This window comes from Gossypium arboreum, chromosome 5 (assembly GCF_025698485.1).
Source record: "Gossypium arboreum isolate Shixiya-1 chromosome 5, ASM2569848v2, whole genome shotgun sequence".
Lineage (NCBI taxonomy): Eukaryota > Viridiplantae > Streptophyta > Magnoliopsida > Malvales > Malvaceae > Gossypium > Gossypium arboreum.
In genome coordinates, this window is record NC_069074.1 from 12,306,654 (window position 1) to 12,326,431 (window position 19,778).

General features: G+C 31.2%; 2 protein-coding genes and 1 long non-coding RNA gene across 6 annotated transcripts; 1 reads left to right on the forward strand and 2 right to left on the reverse strand.

Annotated features, from left to right (window-relative positions):
• Positions 1–219: 219 nt before the first annotated feature.
• On the reverse strand, positions 220–1,456 carry LOC108452721 (uncharacterized). Its single transcript, XM_017750517.2, has one exon. The coding sequence runs from the start codon at positions 1,313–1,315 to the stop codon at positions 446–448; it is 870 nt and encodes a 289-aa protein (XP_017606006.2). The 5' UTR covers positions 1,316–1,456; the 3' UTR covers positions 220–445.
• Positions 1,457–9,485: 8,029 nt separating this feature from the next.
• LOC128292730 (uncharacterized) lies at positions 9,486–11,053 on the reverse strand. The gene is made up of 3 exons (XR_008282653.1): positions 10,980–11,053; positions 10,424–10,510; positions 9,486–9,651 (listed from the first exon to the last, which is right to left on the reverse strand). It is a non-coding gene; the product is annotated as an uncharacterized LOC128292730 (long non-coding RNA).
• A 4,021-nt stretch (positions 11,054–15,074) lies between these two features.
• Positions 15,075–18,702, forward strand: LOC108449922 (glycolate oxidase). 4 transcript variants are annotated; one of them, XM_017747305.2, is made up of 12 exons: positions 15,075–15,221; positions 15,839–16,013; positions 16,185–16,309; positions 16,759–16,805; positions 16,923–17,000; positions 17,111–17,235; positions 17,367–17,433; positions 17,526–17,588; positions 17,680–17,749; positions 17,835–17,935; positions 18,039–18,143; positions 18,295–18,702. In XM_017747305.2, the coding sequence occupies exons 2-12, from the start codon at positions 15,877–15,879 to the stop codon at positions 18,478–18,480; spliced, it is 1,104 nt and encodes a 367-aa protein (XP_017602794.1). In that variant the 5' UTR covers positions 15,075–15,221; positions 15,839–15,876; the 3' UTR covers positions 18,481–18,702. The 4 variants fall into 4 exon arrangements, with proteins under 4 accessions (XP_017602794.1, XP_017602795.1, XP_017602796.1 ...); XM_017747306.2 differs by having other exon boundaries at positions 15,085–15,280; XM_017747307.2 differs by lacking the exon at positions 15,075–15,221 and adding an exon at positions 15,553–15,752.
• The last annotated feature ends 1,076 nt before the right edge of the window (positions 18,703–19,778 follow it).

Consider the following 19,778-nt stretch of genomic DNA (forward strand, 5'->3'; position numbering starts at 1 on the left):
TATTAATAGAACAAAATTGATAACAATTTAGGAAGAAAATACTAGTAAGACTAGTGGTTTGATCTTCATTCCCAAAATAGGGATGTAATCAATCATGATAGTAACACCGTACCACACCAAATTATAAGAGAAAATTATTCCACTTTATGCCACCTAGATTTTGTACAATCTAATCGACTCGAAGACACAAGACATGCATGGCTAAAATGTAAGGAGTCCTTTTGAAAACGAAAATCGTTGAAAGGGAATTGAAAAAGATAACTCTTCTTAGTTCTTACTAAACTCCAAACCATTTACACCGACCACCAGCTATCGTACTTTCTAATGGAAGACAACAAAAACAAAGTGGGAAGACAAAGTACACCCAATCAAAACCATAATGAAGCTGACAGGTTTTTTTTTTTTTTCTTTTTCTTTTTTGGTTGTATAACTATTACAGTATCTCCTATTCCAATTCCAAAAGTTGGCGATTTCTAGCACCTTGAAGCCTAATTTGGCGATTGAACTTCTCAATGAACTCTTCGACTCTCCTGTTAAGTTCCTCATTTGACATGGTGGAAAACTCGTCGTCTTTGGCACTTGGTTCCTCATGTTCATGCTGCTTTTCCGTCTTTGAACGATATAAAGCACCCTTCTTCTTGTCGTCAAGTGCTTTATTAACATGTTTCACTTTTTCAGACTTGCTTCGTCGGATAGTTTTTGGTTCAATCTTCTTCTTCTTGTTCTTGTTGTTGATCATTATTACCTGGTGATCACAACAAGTTCCATTATCAGCTGCTTTAATAGGAGTTTCGTCCCGCTGAGTAGTCTTTGCTTGGAAATTGTCAGTTGAAGGTTCAATTTTGACAATTTCCAATATCTTTTCAGGGATAAATTCATTGTTCATTTCGATTACATGATCATCTGCTTTATTCTTTTCATTCGAAGTAATCTCTTCTTCCACGGGAATGTTCTTTTTCACAATTTCGGGGTATTGTGAAACAAATGGAGGAGCAACAGTAGTAGTCGTCGTCCTGGCTGCTTGGCTACGCAAGGCGTAATATTCGTCGAAAAAGTCACGCTTCTGGTCTTTGGAGGAAGAGAAAGCACCGTAATCAGCGGCAATGATGAGGATGAGAGTGTTGGAAATGACGAACCAGAACTTGTTATCGCTAAAAAGAGCCGACGGTGAAAAGCTGAAGACGTAGAAGATAGAGAAGTAAAACACAATGGAGAAAAGAAAGGCAAAGGGTGCCACCATTCCTTTTCCTTTTGCCTTTTGATAGGCTCTGGATTTGTGGGATTTCAATGGATTCTCCATTAGACTTGCAGTCATCTCTAAGGAGTTTAGCTAAGAGTAGGGAATGGAAGAGGGAGAAGAAGGGTAAAATAATATTTGAAGACTGAAAGAGCAGGGGCAAGGCTTGGGGATTTGAAATCGGAGTAGGAGAAGTTCCGAAGCTCAAATCCGCCTTTTATAGGGGTCTCAATTAAGTTGGGAAATAATTGAAGTACCACCATCACATTTGCAAATCACAAACACAGCCCTACAATTTCATTGTATTTACTTAGTATGACCTACTACCTTTCTTATCATCTAATTAACTATCGCCAACAATATATTTTTATCAATAATTACGTGATTTATGTTTAATGAAAACAAACTTGGGGTTAGTATTTGCTAAAGTTCAAATATAGTTATATATTTAATTTTTTTTTACACAACTCATCTTTTCAATTTGAATTAATGTATCAAATAACTTTTGATACATTGTTAATAAAGTTTAATTTAAGTTTCATGTCTCATTTAAAGTTTAAAGAAACTAAAAAATATTATTAAAAAGATGAGCATATCTCATTATTTAAAGCCTACTTATAAAATTAAAACATCATTTAAAAATACTTTTATATTTGTAAAATATAATTATAATTATAATCAATACAACGAAAACATATGATTTACAAAGTTTCTTTTGCTCAATATCTAATAAATTTTATTATAAAAGAAAAAAACATTATCACCATTGTGATTACTATCCATATATATATATATACCAACCAAAAATGTTAATGGGGATGACAATTAAAATAAATTTAAAAAAATCTCATATATAACTTTAAAATTACCTAGATATGGGTCTCATCAACTATAAAAATAATATTATAATATGTGTACAATTTGAAAGAAAATGATATTTTCTCCATATGAAGCAATCATTGCAAACAATTTTCTTTTTGTTGTTAATAATACTTCAATTAATCTTGAAAACACGTAACTTCATAAGGGATCAATAAGAGCCAACAACTTATAAACTTGGGTCCAAATTGTTTTATTAAATTATAGTATGATCCTAGTCATTTGTTACATTCATTCTGGAGTTGTGGACTTTAGAAATTAAAAAATAAAGAGAAGAAAAAGAACACCGTTAATATGGCCAAGAGTGCATGTTTTGGCACTTATATTTCACATCACCCCCACAATTATGATCGGATTACCATAATATAATATCCAATTAATTGCCATCAAGCATATCCATCGATTTGAAGTCAAACTGTAAACCAAGTCAAATAATATTTGCCTTATATCTATCATCACAAAACGACATCACAATGAAAAGTGGCTATCCACGGTTCAATTTTCTTCTCTCAATCATACGTTCATCTCTTAATAAACTTTCCACTGTTAATTGGACCACACTTTAACACGCATAATACAAGAATAAAAGTCATACCCCATGCTAATTAATGGGGATGGAAAATACTACTGTCGTTTTAAACATGATTGATTCCACGTGTTAATTTCCCCGTTGAAGACCCACAATCCCAAACCCCGGCCTTCTTTTTAATGATCATCAACGGGTGGGATCTGGAGGCCCATCTTTTCTCCATGATTATGTGTCCTCCATGGCATCTCATGTAAGTGCAATGTAAATTGGAGTTTCCTTTGTTTGATTGCTTAATCATTGAACTTTTTTAACCCAAAAAAAAAATAAGTTGGATAAGAAGGAAGCCACCCCTAGTTCCGAGTACAACTATTGAAGGCGGATCGAGTTAAGTTTAAATATGATATTAATATATTTTATATTTACTTAAGTCTCGACTCGATTCAAATATAAACTTAAAATTTTACTTAAATTTGTTTATATTTGTAAAAGATTAATCTAAACCTATTTTGGACTCAATTCATATTATTTTTATTTTTTATATTTTTTAATTTAATATTTAGTTTTTTTACCCATTAAAATTTGTATATAGTTATCTTAATATTATTTTAATATTTACACTATAGTATTATATATTTAGTACATGTTTTTTTATATGTTATACAATACATAACATATAAAATAACATAATATAAAATATTATAAACTTAAAATAGGTTAGCCCAAGCTTGGGTCCTAAATATTCAATCTCGAGTTTAACCCATATTTTAAATGAGTCTATTTTTCTCCTAGGCCTATTTTTCAAGCTTAATATTTTTACCCAAACCTTCTAAAATTCCAATAGGCCTTCAAACCTAAATATATAGCCTGACCCATAAACAGGTATAGTTTCAAGTGTATGCTTAATTTTCTAATCATTCTCTTCTCCAAAAGTTTTTGAAATTTAATAAGGGATAAAACAACAATTTAGTCTCTAAATTTGACAATTTTTCTCAATTTAGTTCTTAAACATTCTTTGTTCACATCAGTCTTTGAACTCAACAAATTTTTTTCTCCAATTTTAGTTCATGTGATGTTGCAACACCATATTATCACCTAAAATTTAGGTGATAATACTGCACATTCTCAAAATGACACATCATTAAATAGACTAAAATTAGAAGAAGTTACTAAATTTATTAATCAATATAAACAAAAAAAAAATCAAAGATTAAGTTGAAAAATTACCAAATCTAGGGAGTAAATATGCCCATTCCCCTTAAATATAAACCAAAAACATCCTGATCCTAAGTATAATATAATATATTAAGATATATAATATAATAGAGGTCGTGGACCACGGTTTGTGTGACCTTTTAATTTTGCAAAATTTGCCACAATCTTACACATGGTACCATACAAATCTTTGATTGGGACCCGCCAAGGAAAGGATCTCTTCTTTGTAGCCGCCATGTGTTGGGTCCCATCCCACTTGGATGTTAGCCACGTGTAGGTGCAACAACACCAACTTTTTTAAGATCAAAATGGGATTATTATTTTGACAAAGTTTACAACTATATATTAACTATAATAAATGGATATTTGCACTTATAATAATTGTGGAGTACTCATCAATCTCATGATTTGGTAATCTTCTTTATCGCCATACTCAATTTCACTTTCTTTCTTTTTTACTATAAATTCAGAACTAAGAATTTTGACATGATATGAAATGTGATGCTTTTATACACATATAAATTTAATTTTGAAATATTATCTATGTGATTAAGGGATATTGGTTTAATGATAAAGTAGGGAGTTTAAAAATTTTAAAATCTCAAATTTGAGTTATATTTTATTTAAGTTATGTGAGTGTTCTCTTCAAATCTTATTTTAGTTTAAGTATCACCATGTATGAGTATTATCTCAATATATTTTGATTATTAGTTTAAATATGCTTTGTAATTGTTAATTTTGGTTATGATTATTCATATATTATTTGTAATTACATTTTTCATTCTATTCGTATTTTGTAACTTAAAAAAAGCGTTATCACGAGACATTAAATTACATTTTGCAGGCATGAATAATATTTATGTAACACTAAAATAATTTGATTTAATTTTTTAAATTATATATAATTAATATGTATTATTAAATCAAAATTGAAATTCTTATATGTATAATTACATCAAATCAAATTTTACTTCAAATATCGAGATTTATCCCATCTTCTATTCTTCTTTTTTTTTAAAGTTTGGCCCTTTTGAAAAATGATACCCTCCTTTTTGTTAATAACTTGTTATTATAAAATTATTAGGGTTTGGGGAAGGAGATTTTGAGAATCCCATGGCAGATGATGATTGGTTAATCGTCTCTGTTTCTTTCGTGATAAGATCGAGTACAAGATTGTTGCAAGAAATTAAATATGTTTATGGAATAGGGTTTTGTAGTAACCAGAGGAACACTCCAAAGACAGCAAGACAAAGACCAGTTTCGTGCGCTTCCTCATTTATAATTTCTTAATTGATTTTGTGTTCAACGGAAGAGATGGCTTAATTCATGGTAGCGAAGCGCGGCTACTTTCATCTTTATTAACCCCAATATTTAATGGGCGACAAGAGTATTCTAGATCTTACAAAACAAATCTGATTACTAAGCTAAGCCTTTTTTACGTCAAGAATAACACCAGATCTTGTAGCAACTTCATATACACGAAAATTGGCTTAAAAAAGAATGAACGGTCATGGATTATCTAGATGACTTTTCGACTTGGGTTTTCTTGTGGTCGCTAGAAAGCGATGGAGGTGTATATGTTAATCATAATCACATAATTATGGACCCTGTTTAGGGTGATGCTTAGTCTTTTGTAATGGTGACGTGTATTTTTATAATGCAAACTACCTCTTATTAATTCTTGAATAAATGAATAACAAGCTGAAAGAAATTGTCACATTAACCCAACACACCCTACTCCTATACAATAGTCAATAAATAGAAGAAATTGATAGGTGCTAAAAAAGAAGGAAACAAGAGAATTAATAAAAAGTGAAGGTATTTATACAAAATGTATTATTATCTTAAAAACACAACAACAAGAAAACATGCCCCAAATCCTCAAGGGTGGAATCTATTTGTCATTTGGGTGGTGCTTGATAGGTATGGCCGCCGTATAGGGTTTGGTTAGGGGCGGTGAGGATATGGACAACAAGTACAATCCACCATATATAACTTGATGCTACATTCATGTATTCTTTTGATTTATAAACTTGTTTTTCTTCTCTTTTTTTTTTTTTTTTTTTTATAAAAAAGAGGCTAAATGATTGTTGTTCTACTAACATTATTTGTTTTTTTCTTCACTATGCTTTTCCTCCTTTAGAAGAAAAACCACAAGAAATATATCTTTGTAAATAGTATGGCTATTCCTTTTGGCCATCAGTAGTGTAAGTCTTTTCTAATCAACCGAGGATGATAATAGGTTGTGTTTTGAAATTTCTAGAGCTACAGCTAGATATTTCCTAACAAGATGGCTATTTCTACTTCAGCAACTGAGGAAAGGCCCACTCTCAAAAGTCCCTTACTTTGGGCTGAATGACCTAATGTTAGCCCACTTTTGCTGAAACATGAATTTTATTTTTATATATATTTATAAGTGTAAACATCAAAATAATTACAACTATATAAATATCTTTTAAAATTTTCAGGAAGTGTTAGATGCAAGAGTAAAAATATTTCTTTCTTAAAAGAAAGATGTGGGTTCAAACATCGAAGACAGTATTGATAAAAGGACAGTCACTAACCTTAAATATAAATCGTAAAATGGATACTAAAAATATAAAAATATATTTTAAAATTTTAAATTAACAATTTTTTATCTAAATATATAATTCCATTGTTTTATTTAACTTTAAATTAATTAATATTTGAAAATAGAGTTCATTATATTAACCAACTTCAAATTAATAAATTTTATTTATTATATTTGTTATCGCATTAATGTTGTTTTGTTTACCAAAAGCAATTAAATTGTTAAAATTATTAAAATTATTGTAATATCATAAATAATAATATTATAGTAAATAAAAATAATTATTAATTCATATCAATGTAATAAATTATGATAGATAAGGCAACAATTATAAACTGTATCACTAAAATTTCGAGTTTGCATAAGTTGTTGATAAAAATAAAATATTTACAAATGGCTATTAATGTAACAATAATTTTTCTAAGTTAACTCACAAATATAGATAATTAAATGGTATGTTTCTAAATTTAAACTTTTTAAAATAATACTATTAAATCAATTTTTTGGAAATTAGAAATTAATAGAAAATAAGAACAAATATTGATAAATTTTTTATAAAATAATGACTAATAATTGTAAAATAATAGCGGATATTCCATAATGAAGTTAACCATTGATAAAATAATATATAATGATAATAAAAGATGATTTACAAATATGTTCACTCCATTATTTAAGAGGTTTGATTTCACTATTTAATTATTAGAATGATGAATTTAGGGAACAAAAGTAATGCCATGCCATTATGAAAAAAAAATTAACTATTTAAATTATTTATTTTTTAGTTTATATTTTTAATTAATAAATTTTAAGTTTATTTATTTTATACCATTACTAAACTTTTGCTTTCTATTTTAAAAATATTATTTTATTATTTTAAATTAATCAATTTTATAAATCAGAATAATTATTATCTAATTAATAAGTACATATTATCTTGAGATTGTAAAATGTATTATTTCATAAATCAAAAATAAATATATATAAAACCACGCATGCACGTGATATTAGACTACTTTATTTGATGGACAGAAATTGTTTAAACTTGGATGGTTTTTTTAAATAAACCATAAAATCAAATGTTTAAAAAACTTAATTAGGATTTAACTAGTTACAAACTTAATTATTAAAATATTGATTAGTTTGGTATCACTGTAACACCCCTAATTCGTATCCGTCGCCGAAACAGGATTATAGAGTATTATCGGGGTTTACAGATAAATCGAGCCAAAAATACTATTCACATTCGATAATAACCATATAGTCCCTTAAATGAATCATCGAAGCCCAATATGAACAGTAAAAATGAATCAAGACTAAATCAAGGTCTCAGAAAATTTTTCATGAAATTTCAAGGTTTTTCGTATGAACAGTGCCTACACACTCGCGTGGTTCAGGGACATGCCCGTGTGGCTCACACTACCATAAAACATGTCCATGTATTAGGTCGTGTGGCTACATACGCCTGTGTCCCTAACTCGTGTAACTCTCTAACTTATAAGGCATGAAGAAATTTAGGTCACACGCCCGTGTGCCAGGCTGTGTGGTTAATTTAATTTTCATAAATTAGGTACAGTTTTCACACGGCCATGTAACACACCCGTTTCCAAGGCCGTGTCATCCACACGGCTAAGACACACGCCTGTGTCTTTGTCAGTGTGCTCAATTCTAAGCATTTTGTTTCTCATTTTTAAGATGTAGGGGACACACAGCCAAAACACATGCCCATATGCCAGGCTGTGTGTCACACACGGTTAAGACACACGTCCGTGTGTCTACCCGTGTGGACGAAAATAGGTCATTTTAAGGCCACTTTTCTCACCCTTTACACATTCCACCTGCACTCAATACTTTCATATACCAATATACTCCAAATCCACAATCATTCCAAGTCAATAACTCACAAGGTAAGCTAAATTTAAAACTAAACTACTTAATTACATAAATTTACTATGTTGTTTCAATCATTAACCACCATTATATACTAATAAATACATACACATAAACTAACATATATGTATGAAAGTTATTCATAACCTTATTTCAAGTTTACTTTCGTTTCATCCCATCCTATACATGCCATATAAACCTTAAGTTGCAATACAAAATCTACAGGTGAAATCTGGATAGTATGGCCTGATGTGATGATCTAATTTTTTGAACTTCCGTCAATCTACATAGAACATTAGCATACAAAAGTAAGCTTATGAAAGCTTAGTAAGCTCATAGGCTTAAAACATAAATCTTACCGAATTACAATAACAATTCAATAACAAGTTTTTATGTAACTCCCCCACGCCCGAGACCGTCGCCGGAGTCGAGCTTGAGGTGTTACCGAACATAATTTATCGAATTAAGAACTTCAAATCATTTATTTCTACATCACAGCTTTCTAGCTGCCTGCATCACAGTTACAAGAAAAATCATATCTCGAGTTACAAAACTCGAAATCAAGATCCGTAAATTTTCCTTAAATCTAGACTCAAATATCTATTTAATAATTTTTTTCTAGAATTTTTGGTTGGGCCAATTAATACAGTTTATTAGTTAAAGTTACCCCTGTTTCAGGACTTGACTGGACTGACCTCTGTTTACTACGAACCATATTTCTCAATGTGAAAAGTTTATATGACTATGCCGTTTATTTATTCCGAAACTAGACTCAATAAGGATTCCAATAATATAAAATACACCACCTAATTATTTTTGTAAAATTTATGGTAAATTTCTAAAGTTGGAACAGGGGATCCAAAAATAGCTCTGGCCCTGTTTCACTAAAATTCAAATATCTTATAACATATAATTCCTTTACTTGTTTCATTTGTTTTATATGAAACTAGACATACTAGGCTTCAATAACATATTTAATCCATCACCAAATTCAATTTCTATGATTTTTAGTAAATTTTCAAACTCATGTCAGTGTTGCTGCAATATTCTGTTTATGGCAAATTTCATCTTTTCATGAGTTTTTATGATCTAGATAACATATTAAACTTCCATGACATCAAACATGATCTAATTTAGCATTTTCCATGACTTATCATTATTAAGCATTTTCTCAACCAAATCATGGCCATATCACAAAATTATTTACACAAAATAGGTCTATTGTTATACATGCCATACTTAAGTTTTACAAGCCATTTATCAAAAAGAGTCCTTCGGATAGTGTGATCGAACCTTCGACTTGTCCCGATTCCTAAGCCGGCTTGTTAAAAACTACAGTGAATGAAAAGGAGGGAGTAAGCATAAATGCTTAGTAAGTCATATGCAAATAACAAGTAACATAACAATACAATTATACCAAACAACCTTAGCATGGTATCACCAAAACATATATCACATTTCTAAACATCATTAATCATCTTACCACCTTATCGTTGTTGTATCTATTTTCAACCCGAAGGTTAAGTACATACCTGTCCAAAGTGTCCATTTCACAATACTTACTGTCGTCACCTGCATCTTAAGTGTTCTTCCATTTCACTAGAAATTTTACCCGTTGAACACATCGGAATATAACTCAGATACATGGATAATTTGCACATAAGTGCCACATTTGTAGCCAAGCTACCATGTAACCCGCCCATAAGTGAACTCGGACTCAACTCAACGAGTTCGGATGCCTAGTTACATCTCACGAACTCGGACTCAACTCAACGAGTTCCGACATTTCACATCCATAAGTGAACTCGGACTCAACTCAACGAGTTCGGATGTTCAACCATCCTAGTGACAGTCACTTGTATCCTAATCTATTCCTAAGGTTCAAACGGGATTTTCCTCGAACACATCTCCTTGCCATCTTCCGTAAAATACCGAAACCAATACTCGGTAGCACTTTATATTTAACAAATAATACACTTAATTTGCATTTTATTCGAAAATAACCACAAAGCATATATTTCATGATAAAAATCAGCATATCATATATTTAACATCAATAACTTAAAAATAACAATTATGCTACCTTATTTACACATGAACTTACCTCGGTACAAAATTTTTAACAATCGAGCCTATTCCTCGTAAACTTTGTTTTTCCCTCGATCACGACTTGAATCTCGTTTCTCTTGATCTATAATACCAAATTAATCTTATTTAATACATACATTCATTAAAACAGTCCTTAATACGAACTTTGGAAAAATTACCATTTTGCCCCTAAACTTTTGCATAATTACACTTTTGCCCCTAGGCTCGGGAATTAAACTTCATCCCTTATTATTATGTTTTATGACATGACGATCATTTTCCCCTTCTATAGAAACATCAAATTCTTACTCTAACATGTATTTATGACTACTAAATATTTTTACCGATTAAGTCTTTTTACTCGTTTTCACTCAAAACCGAGTAGCACAAGTTGTCTAACAAAATTTAAAACCTCATATTCTGTCATAAAACACCAAAATACACAAATTTCACCTATGGGTATTTTTCCAAATATGAACCATAGGTTGAACTATTGTTAACATAAGCTAAATCGAGTTACCGGGATTTCAAAAACATAAAAATCATTAAAAACGGGGCTTGAAATCACTTACTATGAAGTTTGAAAGTTGAAGAAACCCCAGCTATGGAGGAGAGAAAAAATCGGCAGAACAATATGGAGAAGATGATCATTTTGGGTTATTTTTCCTATTTTTATTTCATTTAATATCCAAATGACCAAAATGCCCTTACTACTAAACTTTCCAAAAATTCATTCCATGTCCTAATTTTGTCCATGAACTTAAAATATGTCAAATTACCATTTAAGACCTCCTAATTAATATTTCAAAGCAATTTCATACTAAAGACTTCTAGAATGCAAGTTTTGCAACTTATTCGATTTAGTCCCTAACTTTAAATTAAACTCGTTATGTCAAAAATTTCTTCACAGAATTTTCACACAATTATGCAATCATATCATAAACCTCAAAATAATTATAAAATATTTATTTTTAGCTCGGATTTGTGGTGACGAAACCACTATTCCGATTAGGCCTTAATTCGGGATATTACATTTTCACTAAAGTTTCCTGTCATATGCAATTTCAAATGATGAATTCACTAGATTGAGCTCAATATCAATAACTAGCTAAATCTCAACACTTAATTTCAAGTAACATTTACCATTACTTGACAAATTAGGGAACGTTTTACAGAATTGAGTACATCATTAGCTTGATGCCACAATCCACTTTGGTTTTGCACACATTTTACCACGGCTTTGCCATGATCACACACTTAATCACATTGCCATAACCTAGCTATGGTCTTACACTTGCACACATATATAATTGCCATGATTCAATCATGGTCTTACGTTCACTTTCTAAGTGCCATAGCTCCGCTATGATCTCACATTTCACACTTTGCCATGGTTTAACCATGGTCTTATCTGTCAATTCATCACTGATCACTGAATGAACGTACTCAGTCCTGCGTTTCCCTTAATTCGAACTTTCAATTCAATTTCCACATCATTACGATTATCATAATTCAATAGCAAAAATACACATTATAAATATTGTATTATTCAAAAAATTTACATTTGAACATAAAAATTCAGCCATATGAACTTACCTGGCTAATTTGTAGAAGTTATGGAAATTTAGGGACTAATCAGCAATTTTCTCTTTTATACGTTTATCTTCAAACTCTCGATTTATAATATAGAATTTTCCATTCATTAGCATTTATTTCAATTCTAATTCACTTCATATTTTATATCCTTCAATTTTGAAATTACACATTTACCGAAATTTATAATTTTTACAATTTAGTCCCTACTCAATTAACACCTCAATTGAGCTAATTCCTCCTTAAAACTCTTCATATAATCATTTAAAGCTATTTCAAAACCTTTTATTTTCAGAATTTAAATGTCAAACCTTAATTCATAACTTTTTACAATTAGGTCCTAAAATCATTTTCTATCAAAATCACTTAATAAAATCATCATATAATGAAATTAAAGGTTAAAATCCATGATAATTCATCATAAAATTTAAACATTGATTCATGGTAACTTAAAAATCACTTATAAAATAAAAATAAATGAATTCAATAGTTGGACCTAATTGTAAAAGTCACAAAACATGAAAAATTACAAATAAAAAGCAAGAATTGAACTTAAATGATGAAAAATATGAAAAACCAGGTTAAGAGACTCTCCTATGGCGTTTTGGCTGGAAAATAATGAAGAAATATCTAGATTTCTCATGATATTTCAATTTTAAAGTTTAATTTTACAAAATTTTAAATTTTGACCTTATTTCATCTTATTTCCTTACTCAGTTTCTTTCCCAAACCGTCCGGCCAATACCATTTGAGGCCCAATTGCCTTTTAAATCCCTTCTTATTAGACTGTTAAGCTATTTAGTAACTTTAGTAAATTTTGTACCTTTTACAATTTAGTCATTTTCAATTAATTAACCATCAAAACGTTAAAATTTTCTAACAAAACTTTAATACTAACTCAATAAAACTCCATAAATATTTTTAAAAATATTTATGACTCGGTTTATGAATTCGAGGACTCGATACCTCGTTTTCGATCCATTTGACCTAATAAATTCTTTTAATTCACAAAATTCACTAATTCAAGAATATTTCTAATGTCACACTTGACTCACAAATATTAATTTACTAAATTTTCAAACTTACTTGTTGGATTTAGTGATCTCGAATCACTGTTTCCGACACCACTGAAAATTAGACTGTTACAGGTTACAAACTGGAAAAAATTAAAATCATTTTTAAAGTAACAAATATTACTTTTTTTTATATAAAAATAATTTAAACCGAGAATAAATATAAAAGACACACATAATAAAATTTGAACTTAGAACATCAAAATTTTCAAAGCTTCAAATTTGACATTTCAACCAAAATCTTATTAGTTTCTTGTATATATTTTCTTTTAGATTTATTAAAAGACATAAATTAATTTGATTCAAATATATTATTATTCCAATTGGAACAAAATAAATTATTGCGTAAACAAGTAAGTTGTCTCTTATGTCACGTGCATGTAGGATTATTTGTTAAAAATGAAATTATATTGAAAGTAAGTTCCAATTTTTATTTCTCCAATAATCCCATTTGGCTTTAATTAATTGTCATGTTATTCAAATTTTGAATATTACTGTAAACCAACAGAGTCGCAGACAATTTTAATTTCGGCCCACAGAATTGGAAAATATTAACAATAGAATTTTTGGATGCAACAGCAGAACTCATTAAGCCCAATTGCAGGATTTCCAGAATTTGTCATTTTCTTTGGAAAATGTTAATGTATCTTATCTCATGTTTTGAGGTAGCACTTGCTCAATTTTATAAACCCAATAATTTGGATTGGATTGCGTCAGAGAATATATGCTTTAATTTACTATTAACAACATTATTGATTTCTTAAGTTTAACTAACCAATACTCTGCTAATTGATTCTACTTAAAAGTATAAAAATATGGGCATTGTATAGAAAAGTTATAAATTTAATATTATGATATTATTTTTTCATCTTGTTTATCATATTAATGCATTGATCCTTTTCAATATATTCATAAATAATTTATTTCTATAAAAATAATTGAGAAGAAATTGATAAATTATACTTGAAGCATAAATAGGTGTTTAATTTGGCAAGCTGCATTTTAATAAAATTCTAAATCCCTTGCAAATAATTATTTATTGTCTAAAATCTAACTTCTTACATAAGCCGTCAGCCATGCAATTGCGGGTCAAAATTTGAAAAGAAATTTCATTAAACAAAAATTAACTGAAGTGTTTTATAGCTCTATCTACATTGAATTTTGTGAGGTTGGGCGACTCTCATCACACGTCAAATAGTTGCTTGTGAAGATCACACGCACTTGATGTCCGTGAGGAGCACCATCCCAACAATAGAAAGCCACGACTCTCACTCGCCACACTCCCATCATTTCCAACAAAGCTTGTTTGGAGTTTATGGGTATCTTGAGGAGGAAAATAAAGGATAAAACATCCATTTCTCTTCCTTTAGCCTTGTTTTATCTTGTTGGTAATTCAATTAATATTTTGATACTATTTTGCTATAAGTACGTTATTTTTATATATCATCTTTAATATTTTTATTGTAAAAAATAATTATATTTATTTTTATACAATAACTAGGATTATATATATTCCTTCCTTAACTCATATTCTAAATAATACACTCAAATCTTCGTCCTTTTATATTAACAATAATGTCCATATTAATTAAATTAAAATTTAATCAACATGATATGTTTAATCTTCTATAAATGGATGGAGAAAGATTTGAATATAGTACTAATTACAATTTATTTCCAACGGGTATAGGTGAAAAGGTTTGATAATAATTTTAATTTCAAAATAATAAATATATTATTCAAACTTTTGTTTATAATTAAATTTGATTCACAAGTTTAAATTAGAGTACCATAAATGATTGTATTCCAATTAAATCGAAAGAGAAATTACATTAACCGAAAGACACATTAATTAAAATTCAAATGTAAATTAGATGGGGATGGTTGGAGCAATGAGAATAAACGGAAAACGATCTTTACACAGGTTCTGACGTTTCCGTGACCCAGATTTGGCTTCAAATGCTCGCCTTGAAAGGCCAATCCAAATAATTCTCTCTATATATTTCTCTCACTTCTTTTCTCCACACCATGTCACTTGTTTGTTTGTTTTTTTGGTTACTTCTCTCTCCACCATTATTTCCAATCCTTTTCACTTTATCTTCTCCCCTCCTCTCTCTCTCTCGCTTTCCATTGTTGGACGTAGCCAAGGTCTGTTCTTTGCTCTTTATAATGTTCTGTCCGATTATAGTTTCCTCTTAAAACCTTAGGTATGTCATCATCTTTGTATGTTTGATTATGGGTTTGAACTGATTTCTGGTTTTGGTCGAGTAATTATTGAATGATCGAAACTTGTCAACCTTTCTTTTTGCAATTATTTTCATTGAAGTGGATTTAATTTGAACTTTCCCGTCAACATCCTAAATTTAATCCAGTGGTGTAATATTACAATCATGAGCTTTAAATAACTAACGTGTGATCATTTTCACTATACTCCTTTTTAGTTATATGTTGTGGAGTTCAATTATTTTGACAGAAGATTTAAGTGGATTTAAAACTTTTGAGTCACTGAAAAAAAGTTGGAGAAAAGTGATAAAAACACTCCTAATTGCCTTTTGCTGGGACTTTTTGGCCTTGAAAAAAAAAAAAGTAGTACTCTACAGATCTCTTTTGATTCTGCCATCCTGGCCACTCTAGTATTGGAGTTTTAGGCAGGGGTTTAGATTGCGGTGATCTTATACTGTAGTTGACCTTTGTTTTAGCTCTCCTGTTATGTAATTTCTCTGAACGTCATCAGTCTGACGTATTTTCTTTTTCCTGGAATCCAGATTACCTTGCGATAGCAAAAATTATCTGTAAGGAAAAAATGGAGATAACTAATGTCACTGAATATGAGGCCATTGCAAAAGAGAAGTTACCCAAGATGGTTTATGACTACTATGCATCAGGTGCAGAGGACCAGTGGACTCTCAAGGAGAATCGAAATGCATTTTCTAGGATTTTGTAAGTTCTGTTACTTTACAGATGAATAGCTTTTGTATTGTGGACTTGCGATGAAAAACGTAACCATACTTCCAAGTTTTCTGGCAATCTTTTTTCTTCGTGGATTATATAGTAGTTTTAGTTTTATCTTTTCATTTAATTATTCTGGTTCATTTATTTTATGGAAAATAGGTTTCGACCCCGCATTCTTATTGATGTTAGCAAGATTGACATGACCACCACTGTCCTGGGATTCAAGATTTCAATGCCTATCATGATTGCTCCGACTGCTATGCAGAAAATGGCTCACCCTGAAGGTATGAATTTTCTGGTATTTTAGTACCCTTGTTATGAGATTGTTTGAGCAACTAATGTTGACATATCAGATTGAGCACAGTCGTCTTTGGTTGCGGAGTATGCTTAGACATGCATGATGATTTACATTGCAACTTTGGATATTTCCTGAAACAGAACAAATTTGTATACGAATGGTTTCTAGATGCGAAGGAGTGAATAAAATGTAAAATTTAACTTTCGCATGCAGACATAGCATCAATTCTTACTTATGATGTTCATGGACTATGCCATAGAAGTTAAACAAATCAGCTTAAATATTGAATGTTTTTTGAAATTAGAAATCTTCAATTCATTTATGGAGCTGGTTTGTTGTCTTTAACTGAAACACTAAAGATTGTAGGTGTATATTATGTAATTGTTTTAATTCGTGTATCTCTGTCTTAATGTGAAAGTGTGTTTCTTTATGCAGGAGAATACGCGACAGCCCGAGCAGCTTCAGCTGCAGGAACAATTATGGTTTGATTCTCACTATTAAGTTATCTTTACTTTGAATCCGAATTTGTATATGCATAGCTTGTATTCTGCCTTCTGCAGTTTGCTGCTTTAGATTTTATTTATGCTTTTCCCCTTCAGACACTATCCTCGTGGGCTACTTCCAGCGTTGAGGATGTTGCTTCAACGGGACCTGGCATTCGCTTTTTCCAACTCTATGTGAGTTTGAGAAATCATCTTTACACTTTTTGCATATTGTCTTGCTTGTTAGTGTTGTGTTGTATCGTCTGAATCATCAAATGATCAATGGTTACTGCTTATTTGTTCAGGTATACAAAGACAGGAATGTGGTTGCACAGCTTGTGAGAAGAGCCGAAAGGGCTGGTTTCAAGGCGATTGCCCTTACGGTGGACACTCCAAGACTTGGCCGCAGGGAAGCTGATATCAAGAACAGGTGAGACATCAAATGCAAGCAAATTAACTTTGGAAAGTGGGCAAAGAAAGGAGGGTCTTAGTTTTGGTTTCATTGTTTCAACGTGCAAAGAATATGATAGTATTGGATTTCTTGCACATACTCGCTTGCAGATTTACTTTGCCACCATTTCTGACTTTGAAAAACTTTGAGGGTTTAAACCTTGGCAAAATGGATAAGGTAAATTATATTTTATCCCTAATCAGTCTCAGTCATTCGTTATCTATTTACTTTACCTGTTTGTTCATCTAATTGTGGAGATTATCTGGCAGACCGATGATTCTGGACTAGCTTCTTATGTTGCTGGCCAAATTGATAGGTCACTTAGCTGGAAAGTAAGATGTTGTATATAATATGTAAATTACATTTCTGGGACTGTATAAAATTGAAAAAATTCTCAAATTGTGTTTATGGTCTATAAAACAGGATGTAAAGTGGCTTCAGACGATAACATCGTTGCCTATTCTAGTTAAGGGTGTTCTTACTGCTGAGGATGGTATGCAAGCTGATCTAAAGCCAACTTAATGAAACTACTTCGTTTCAATATTTTTGTCATGAAACCTACAATGTTAATATTGCAGCAAGGCTAGCCATACAAGCTGGAGCAGCAGGAATCATTGTATCCAATCATGGCGCTCGCCAGCTTGATTATGTACCTGCAACTATTATGGCTTTGGAAGAGGTACATAGTTCCAGTGAATAACATATACTGTAATTGCCATTTTTTGAAAATCTATATGCGTAGTACTGTTGGAGTTTAATAACTTAGTGGAGCTAACATACAGGTTGTTAAAGCTGCACAAGGCAGAGTTCCTGTTTTTCTTGATGGAGGGGTTCGGCGTGGAACCGATGTCTTCAAGGCATTGGCTCTGGGTGCATCGGGAATATTTGTAAGTATTTGTACATATGGGATAATTAGCCTATCCTCCCCTGCAGCTGTCCCCGAACATATCTAGCAACCCTTCTTGAACAACCCACGCGGCATATATCCACATATAAATCCTGATTGAATTTGGAAACCGTGTGATATTTCATTTTCAGATTGGAAGGCCAGTAGTGTTTTCATTGGCTGCGGAAGGGGAAGCTGGTGTTAGGAAAGTGCTTCAGATGCTACGCGATGAATTTGAGCTGACTATGGCATTAAGTGGTTGCCGCTCACTAAAGGAGATCACACGAAACCACATTGTTGCCGATTGGGACCAACCTCGTGTTGTACCCAGGTTGTAAAGGTGATGATGGCTTCTTTCATTAAAATAAACTTAGTGCTTGATTTGATACAAGTGCCAAGAATTTAGCTTATGTGTTGACAATAGAAGGCATTCATTTTATCAGTATATCTGCTCCTTTTTCTTGCTTCAAATTAATGTTGATATGATATTATTAGCCTGAATAGAATGGAAACCAATATCAGCCAATCCAAGAAGTGTTGCTGTATGTGTTAAAATCAAATTCAAGTCTTGGGTACAGAGCCACACAATTACTGAGTCACATATACCGACAAAAATGATCCAATTTCAACATTTTTTTTACTACCACCAACAGTTCTTTCGAAACGTCCGAATCTGAGAACCAGAACTTGAAATCGTATGTGTCAATTTTTTATTCCTATAAGGTTTACTTAGTATGGCTATTAATATTTTACCTCTTTTATTTCAAGAAATTGGACTTTCAAATATAGTAATAAAGTTAATTTAAAACAAGTATAAATATTGCTTCAATTAATATCTTTTTTGGGATGAATAAATTTTGTTTTGAATATTTGTTTCTTAGAACAATTTTTTTTGTGAAAAATAAATAGAATTACAACTTAAAACCTCCTAAGAGATTCTAAAAACTTTATCTTGTTGGATAGTTGTAACCACCACATCAGGAGGTATTTCAAATAACTGGAGGGGTGACTTTCAAGAAAGACTGATCTTTCTCAAGTGGTCTGCGATTAAATTACACTCCCTACTAACGTACTTAATTTCCCATTGGCCTTTAGAGCGCAAAAGTCAGTTTAACTCTTCTGAGCAAGGTAATGCCTGAATCCACTATTTCTTCCATGGACAATGCCTTTACCACTTCAATATTATCAGTTTGAATCTGAACTTTCTTATAACCCTTGCTTAATAAAATGAGAATTTATCAAAGATACCCTAAAGGTTTACCTCCAAAGGTGAACATCTGCCCAGATAATAAGTGAACCCCAAAATCTAATTGTGAAATTGATTATCGAACCACGCCTCCCGCTGAAGCATTTCCTGTATCTCTAGCGACTACTCCATCAGATAATAAATGAACCCAATTATCTACCAAGTGGTGACGAATTTTAGAATTGGATGCAATAGATTGGACTCCAATAAGAAATGGTTCAAAATGTTGTGCCCAACTAAGAGAGGTTTTAATAATCTCATATGCCGTCCAATTGATGTTTTGGAAGATAAAGAGATTCCTATTCTTCCAAAGTCTCCAAGTGATTATCCCAAATAAGCACAACCAAGTAATTCCCTTATCCTGCAACTTATCATGACAACAAAGATTAG

Coding starts and splice junctions, on each gene's coding strand:
- LOC108449922 (XM_017747305.2), top strand. CDS start 15,877: ATGGAGATAACTAATGTCACTGAATATGAGGCCATTGCAAAAGAGAAG. Junction 16,014..16,184: donor AATGCATTTTCTAGGATTTT/GTAAGTTCTGTT, acceptor TATGGAAAATAG/GTTTCGACCCCGCATTCTTA. Junction 16,310..16,758: donor GAAAATGGCTCACCCTGAAG/GTATGAATTTTC, acceptor TTCTTTATGCAG/GAGAATACGCGACAGCCCGA.
- LOC108452721 (XM_017750517.2), bottom strand. CDS start 1,315: ATGACTGCAAGTCTAATGGAGAATCCATTGAAATCCCACAAATCCAGA.